Source organism: Nyctereutes procyonoides, unplaced genomic scaffold (assembly GCF_905146905.1).
Source record: "Nyctereutes procyonoides isolate TBG_1078 unplaced genomic scaffold, NYPRO_anot_genome, whole genome shotgun sequence".
Lineage (NCBI taxonomy): Eukaryota > Metazoa > Chordata > Mammalia > Carnivora > Canidae > Nyctereutes > Nyctereutes procyonoides.
Genome location: NW_026575025.1, coordinates 8,182,883 through 8,190,235, shown reverse-complemented (window position 1 = coordinate 8,190,235; position 7,353 = coordinate 8,182,883). Strand labels below are relative to the sequence as shown.

The following is a 7,353-nucleotide window of genomic DNA, read 5'->3' as shown; positions in this document are numbered from 1 at the left end:
CTCACTCTGTCCTCGATGGTCCCGGGCTGGAGCCTCCCACTGCACAGCTCTGTCCATTGTGGAAAACTCTGACTCGCTTTGATGGGGATACTCGTCATCTTTGTCAGGGGTTGCATTTGGGGCAGGTGCTTTAAGAGGTGGTGCACTGGGAGAAATATGAGTTTGGTGGGGAGGGCAGGAAGAAAGGGAGAAGCCGAGAAGAGGTATGACTTTGGGCATGGTCTCAAGTCCATGGTGATCCTGAGCAGAATTATGGGGCCTACTTTTGGCCTTTGAGTTTGCACTGACTGTCAGGGGAGCTGGGTATTCACCCCCCCCCCCCGCCCCAGCCCAGTTGGTCCTGGGCATGAAGGTCCCCCGAGGTGCTCCCCAACTCAGAGCTGCGCAGCCCCCACAGCCAAGCATGTCCCCTGGAGGAGACTTGTGTCGGGAGCAAATGGACACTGAAGTCTGGGATCAGGAGCACAGAGATGGGTAGAGGGTCCCAGGGGGGTCAGGATGCAGCCCTGGCCATGCTCCAAACCCATCATTGCTGCAAATTACAAAATGACTAGAATAGGGAGCACGCAGTGTCTGCTTCACGGGGGACGGTGGGAACTGAGTGACACCTGCACTGCGTGGCCTGCCTTCTGTACTGTCTCATCACCAAATTATTTTTCTCCTTGTGGGCAATGGCCACCTTACCCATCTAAGGTCTGCTGCACCTGCACGTCAGGTAGACCCTTCTCAGGAGAAGTCAGTGCTGGGCACAGCCGTGACCCTGTCCAGGGGATGGGGCATCTGCTTCCTCTCCTAAAGGGCATGCTGACTCCGGGGCCTGAGGACATCTGTGCTGGAATGAGGAGGCCTCTGTGATCCTAAGGAGTCTGGGTGCGTGGATGCCATGTGACCAGGGTGCTGTTGACTTTGTGTGTCCCATGGTGTGCTTGGCAAACAGAGCAATTTACCCAAGGCCACCTCGTCGCCATCTGCCAGGTTGGGAGCTTTGGAGCGGGAGGCAGAGGACAGGGCTCTGCCTGGCATGCACTTGCCCCTCTGGCTTTCCCGGGGTGCCCACCCAGAGATGCTGGCCACGTAGGTAAGCAAAGTGCCCGCTCAGGATCCAGCCTCTTTTCTCTCCTCAAGTTCGTGGCAGCTTTCTCCTGGGTCTCTGTTCCATATGCAGATGGGTGTATCCGGGAAGGCGACTCCGTATACCACTGAGGACTTCTCTGCAACACTCTGGAGGTCTTTATCAAGGGGTTGCCCGTTCTAGAATACTCTATGTGATTGCTGCCTCCACATTGGGCTCCCATTAAGTTTTCACGTAAGTTTGAAGATCACTTCATGATCTCATATACTCTGCATGAGGCATATAAGCCCAGAGCTTAGTGTCTGTCCCCTGAGAGAGTCCTGGTCAGCAAATGTGCTGGGTCACCTGGCCAGATCCACTGGCTGGCGGCTTGCTCCATGGACAGAGGCAGAAAAAGGCATCTGCCACCCAGACCGCAAAGAAGGGCACAGTGCACTGTCAGTCTGGGTGATGGCTGAGCTGGCAGGGGTCAGCACAGAGGGAGGGACGCCACTGGGGCTCATGGTGGGTGGGTCTGGCCCACGGTGAGTGCCCGGTGCACGTTCACTGGGATTATCATTATGAGAACCACACTCGAGTGCTGCCGTCCTACTCCACTGCCCATCTTGGGTTGTGCTCCTTGTCAAAGCCTTTGCATTTGGTCCTTAGGTAGAACCTTCTGGAAAGGCTAAGTAGGAGCACATTCTCACTTTGTAGGTAAAGAAAAAATCCAGGAACTGGCTTCAGGTGGCCCCTGCGCCATCTCTCTGAGGAGGTACCTGCGGGTGGACCATTACCCAGGTGAGAATGTGCTTGGATCCCAGGACCTCGGCTCTTCCTGGTGGGGCCTCTTGAGCTCCGACTGGGGCTCGCTCGTCATTTTTGTCATGGGTTGCATTCGGGGCAGGTGCTTTGTGTTATGAGGCCATAGGGTGGGAGTGGGAGGAGGTGACCCAAGCGTCTCTCCTGGAAGGCTTGGCTGGGAGAGGCCAGAGGACCGGCGCCTGCGCGTGTGCCTGTGGGTGGGTGCGCGCGGGTGGCCGCGGACAGGGGCGCGGGCTGTCCCTGCGGAAGCGGGGGGGGGGGGGGGGCGGGGGCCCTTCTCGGACGTCGTCTCCTCCCAGCGCAGGAGGCCGCGCCGCCACCGCCACCGCCACCGCCACCGGACCCCACGCCTGCGCCCCGCGCCCGGGACCAGCACGCCCGGGCCTCGGCCCCCGCCTCCGCGCGCCGCCGGCCTGGCCCTCCCGCCCGGGGGCTGAGCCCGGCCTGAGGCCCGGGGTCGCGGCGAGGGCAGGGGGCGCCGGGAGGGGGGAGGGGCGGCCCCGTCCCCCGTCCCCCGTCCCCCGCCGCCCCCGCCGCGCGGCAGCTAATTGGGCAGAGACAGGGCCCGATTGTGTGCGCGCCGGAAGCGCGGGCGTGGGCGGCTGGAAGCGCCGGGCGGCGAGGGGGCCGCCTCGCCCCGCAGCTGCCGCGGGGCCGCCGGGGTGACGTCAGCGCGGGCGGCGGCGGCGGGGGCGGGGGCGGGGGCGGGGGGGGGCGGCGGCGGCGGCGGCGGGGGCGGGGGCGGGGGGCGCTCGCGGGCTCGGCCCGGCCTCCACAAAGCGCCCATTGTCGGCCCGGGGCGGCGCGCCGCGGGGATGGCGCCCGGGGCTCTGGGCCGCGGAGGCCGCTAGGCTCGCCCGCGGGGAGGCCCGGGGTTGGAGCGAGGCGGCGGGGGCTGTCGGGGCGGGGGGGGGAGGCTGGACGCCCGGAGCCCCGACCCCGCCGGCCCGGCCCTCTGCACCGCGGCCACCGGCCACCCCGCCCGCATGGGCGCCGACCCGCTCCTGGCGCTGCTGGTCGCCGTCCTGCTGGCGCGCTGCCTTCTGTGGTCCTGCCTCGGGGCCTATCTTGAGTATAAGCTGGGCCGGAGGCAGCCCCGCAAGCCCAAGGAGGACTAGGCCCCGGTGCGAGCGCCGCGCCTTCCCGGGAGGACTCGGGCAGAGGGGCCGCGCCGAGGCTGAAGGTGTGCGGCCGGCGGGCGGGGCGGGCGGGCGGGCGGGCGGCGTCTCCTGTGCCCCTGCCCCACGCACCTGGCAGACACGGGCACGGCCCCCTCGGACGGACCAGGGCTGCCCTGGTCACGGCCCGGCCCGCGGCCCACTCAGGACGGAGGGGCCACCGGGTTCTGGGCGCCGTCCCTGGAATGAGCGACCGTGGGGCGGGGCTTGCTCTGGGGCTCTCTCTGCCTCTAATTCTTCGTGAACAGGCTTGCAGGAAGAGGTGGGGATGAGCCAGAGGGTTGGGGGGAGGTGCCTAAAGGACAGACGCGGTCACATCACAAGCCAGCCCCACCACCGGAGCTGCCCTGTGTGTCAGCTTCCTCTTGCCTCCCCGGGGAAGTGATCGAAGTTCACACAACTGCCTTGGTCTTCCCTAAAGCAGACCCCTGGAGGGTCTCAGGACAGGTGTGGGACGCCCGAGTTCACCCAGCTCTGGCTGATGGTAGGGAAACTCTCCCCATGTCTAAGCTGGGCGCAGTAAGCCCTGCCTCCCTCAGAGGGGGATGACCCGGTTGGGTTATGTGCTCGCTGCTGGTCGTGTGGAGGACAGTGCAGGGGAGCAGCCAGGGCCCCAGGGACCTCGGTTCCTTTGCACTTTTAATGGTGTGGCCGAGACGTACCTCAGAAGGCTGACAGGCGGGAAACCTGACGCAAGCCAAGCACCTGGCGCCTCCCTGCCGCCTCCCTGCCGCCCACCTCCCCGTCACACCTAAGGAGCAGCATGTGGTAGCTGCGTGGTTCTCAACCTGGTGACAGATTCGAATTGCCCTGCAGATTTTAGCAAACGTGACCGCCAAGTCCCACAGACCAAGAAGCATGGGCAGGGACAAGGTGTCTCCGGGAAGCTGGGACCTGGTTGCACTGTGCCTTCACACAAGGACTGGGGACCTGTGTCAGAGCAGAGTCCCGGGGAGCTGGTGTCGCTGGCCCCGGGTGAGCAGACTGAGGAAGCCCCGGCCAGAAGCTGCCCACCTAGCCTTGCGGCATCCTGGCAGACGGACCTGAGCCAGGCATGCGGCGGGGCCCGAGGAGCTCATCGACACGGAGATCTTTTGCTCCTGGACGACCTGCCACACTTGAGACAACCGCGGGGACTGGGGAGACGGTCAGCCGAAGCAGTGACCTTCTGAAGGTGGGACTAACCAACCCGAGAGACTTTTGATGGTGGGGTGTCTGGGGGATGGTTTGCAGATGAGGCTCTTCTCTTGTGGGTGACAGTCTGGAAAATCTGCACAGGGTGAGGTTACCCTGCATTGATTCATCCAGGTCTGGGGGGGTGGCTGTCCTCTGAGCAGTTGTATCAGCCAGTGGCCCAGCAGCACCGCATCCTCCCCGTGTCAAGAACCTGACTAGCATTAGGGAGGAGGAGCTCTCATCATTCTTCAGGAAAGTGCCTTTCAATTCTCTTTAAATGGTGGTGTGATTTTACTGATCTCTCTAAGAAGGATGACATTCATTATCAGGGTCATATACCGAAGAGGTTTGCCTAGGATTGTCCGTTTTAAAATGGAAAGTTCCATGTCCTGGGAGACTCCTCCATCCAGGGCAAAGCAGTCCCCCGGCCCCTACTCAGATGGAGGAAGTCAGCTCAAACAACATGTGGTGGACCTGCCCGTAAGCTGCGTCCCGCCTGTGTGTGCACATGGCTACGCGGGATGGCATCCCCACACGTATTTGAGGTTCGCCATTTGGTCCCGTGAGCCAGAATTCTGGGGCTCTCGCGGCAACCCCTTCCGTTGAGGCTGCCTGGCACAGAAGCAGGACAGAAGCAGGTGCTGCTGCCAGCACAGGACCCTGGAAGAAGACCAAATTCTGTAGTGTTACTTGAATCACTTTCCAGTTACGCTAGTCAAGATATTACCACCACCACCCCCCCCCCCCCCGCCCCGCTTAGGCCAGTTTACGTTGGTTTCTTTATTCACAAATGACAATTCTGATGAATGCAGGCCTCTGCATCCACGCACCAGCCATCCATCTACAGCCTCACGACGCATGCCTGGCTCAGAGCAGGCCCTCAAGCCACGGCGGCTGAGTGAATGAGAGGCTGTGCCCTGGCCTGATAGCAGGCAGCGACTGCATCCAACTGCAAGTAACGGCCAAGGGAATAGTCACTTAAGCAGGAAGAGCTTGTTTTCCCCTTCAATTTTCTTCTTTTCACGTAGCAAGAAGTCTGGCTTTTGTCATTCCCAGGCCGTGGTGTGGCAGCTCCGTGATATTATCAAGGACTTAGCCCCTTCCATATTTCTGTCCTGCCATCCTTCACACGTAGCTTTGGTCTTCATGGTCACAAGAAAGCTACTGCTACTCCGGGCGTCTTGAGTGAGTTCCAGGCAGGAAGAGAAAGAAAAGGGTGATAGAGGGGGGGAGAGGCTCTCCCTTGATGTGTAAAACCCTTAGTTGTACAGCTCACAAACTAGAATCATGTCACCTGGCATCCCTAGATGCAGAGGAGACTGAGAAATAGAGTTTGTTAGTGGGGCTCACTGCCACCTGAGACGTCAGGTTTCTCTTATAAAGGATGGCTACCTGGATATTAAGTAGGCAACTGGCCGTCTCTGCCACTGGACTTTTTTTTTTTTTTAAAGATTTTATTTATTCATGAGAGAGAGAGAGAGAGGCAGAAGCAGGCTCCATGCGGGGAGCCCGACATGGGACTCGATCCCTGGTCTCCAGGATCACGCCCTGGACTGAAGGCGGCGCTAAACCGCGGAGCCACTCGGGCTGCCCTGCCACTGGCCTTTTGCCATTCTTTTTAATTTTCTTCATTCAGAACACTGTTTTGGGTATTTGGGTGACTTTTGTGGTACCCTTATGTGCCAGCTTTGCCCTTGTCTGCTCTTTAGGGACAACAGCTGTGCTCAGTTGTCTTTTGCAGCTCCACCCTGGAGTCGGCCTGTCTTCTTGGGGCTCCTAAGAATTGTTCCAGTAAGAATGTCTGAGGCTGAAACAGACATGTTCCTTCTGAGAGATACAAGGAAATTCTCCTTTGCCCACAGTGGGTAGCAACAGGCACAGACTGTAGCACATGGAAGGTAGACGGTGAACAGCTGATGGATAGGTGAATGGTAATGATGGCTAGTGGATGGATAACTGGGCCTTCAACTCGGTAAGCATGGGGGAGTGGAGGACTCCTACTAGGAGAGGCAGCGTGAATACAATGTGTAAAACACAGTGCCTGCCCTCAGGTAGCTTGCAGGCTGGGAGCTAAGAAGTGGGCAGAGAGACCTGGAAATAGATATTAGCTCTGCACTAGGCAGATGGTTATTAAGCACCAAAAGTGTGGTCAGTGCAGGGATGCCTGGGTGGCTCAGAAGTTGTGCATCTGCCTTTGGCTCAGGTCATGATCCCGGGGTCCTGGGATTGAGTCCTGCATCAGGCCCCTGCAGAGAGTCTGCTTCTTCCGCTGCCTATGTCTCTGCCTCTCTCTCTCCATGTCTCTCATGAATAAATAAATAAAATCTTTAAGCAAAACAAAAAGTGTGGCCAGTGCAAATTAAGATATATTGTCGGTGTAAAATACACACCAGATTTTGAAGGCTGGATACAGAAAAATATTGTATAATCTCATTAATAATGGTCTTACATTGATCATGCATGGAAATGATAATATTTTGGTCATAATTGGGTTAAATAAAATACTAAAATTCATTTCAGCTGTTTCTTTTAGTGTGTTTTAATGTTGCTATTAGAAAATTTAAAAGTACATACGCAGCTTACGTTATTTTTATATTGTACAGCATGGTGCCCAAACTGCATAATGTAAAGAATGCCTGGGTGGGCACACTGTGTTTTACAGGAATGCAGAAGAGGGCTTTCTGGAGAACGACTCGAAGTGATAATGTAAGTACTACACACCAGAGCTTATGAGATGCAGCTAAAGCTGTTCTTATAGGAAAAGTCATTTCTTAAAATACTTACATGAACAAATAAGGGAAAATGAAAATTGCTGAATTAAGTACATGACTCAATAAATTTAAAAAAGAATGATAGAACAAAGCTAAGAAACACTGAAGAGACGCAAAGAGAAATAAAGGTAAGAGAGAAAATTAGTGGACAGCCCGGGTGGCTCAACGGTTTAGCGCCACCTTCAGCCCAGGGCGTGATCCTGGAGACCTGGGATGGAGTCCCGCGTCGGGCTCCCTGCATGGAGCCTGCTTCTACCTCTGCCTGTCTCTGCCTCTCTCTCTCTCTCTCTCTCTCTCTCCTCTCTGTGTATTCTCATGAATAAATAAATAAAATCTTAAAAAATATATAAAA

General features: G+C 57.7%; 1 protein-coding gene and 1 long non-coding RNA gene across 2 annotated transcripts; both read left to right on the top strand.

Moving 5' to 3' along the window:
- The first annotated feature begins 874 nt into the window (after window positions 1-874).
- Window positions 875-6,744, top strand: LOC129503222 (uncharacterized). Its single transcript, XR_008663125.1, has 4 exons — window positions 875-1,078; window positions 1,166-1,306; window positions 1,769-1,852; window positions 3,871-6,744. It is a non-coding gene; the product is annotated as an uncharacterized LOC129503222 (long non-coding RNA).
- On the top strand, window positions 2,642-3,060 carry SMIM38 (small integral membrane protein 38). The gene has a single exon (XM_055315210.1). It carries the CDS (start codon window positions 2,863-2,865, stop codon window positions 2,992-2,994), a length of 132 nt encoding a protein of 43 aa, XP_055171185.1. The 5' UTR covers window positions 2,642-2,862; the 3' UTR covers window positions 2,995-3,060.
- Window positions 6,745-7,353: the final 609 nt, after the last annotated feature.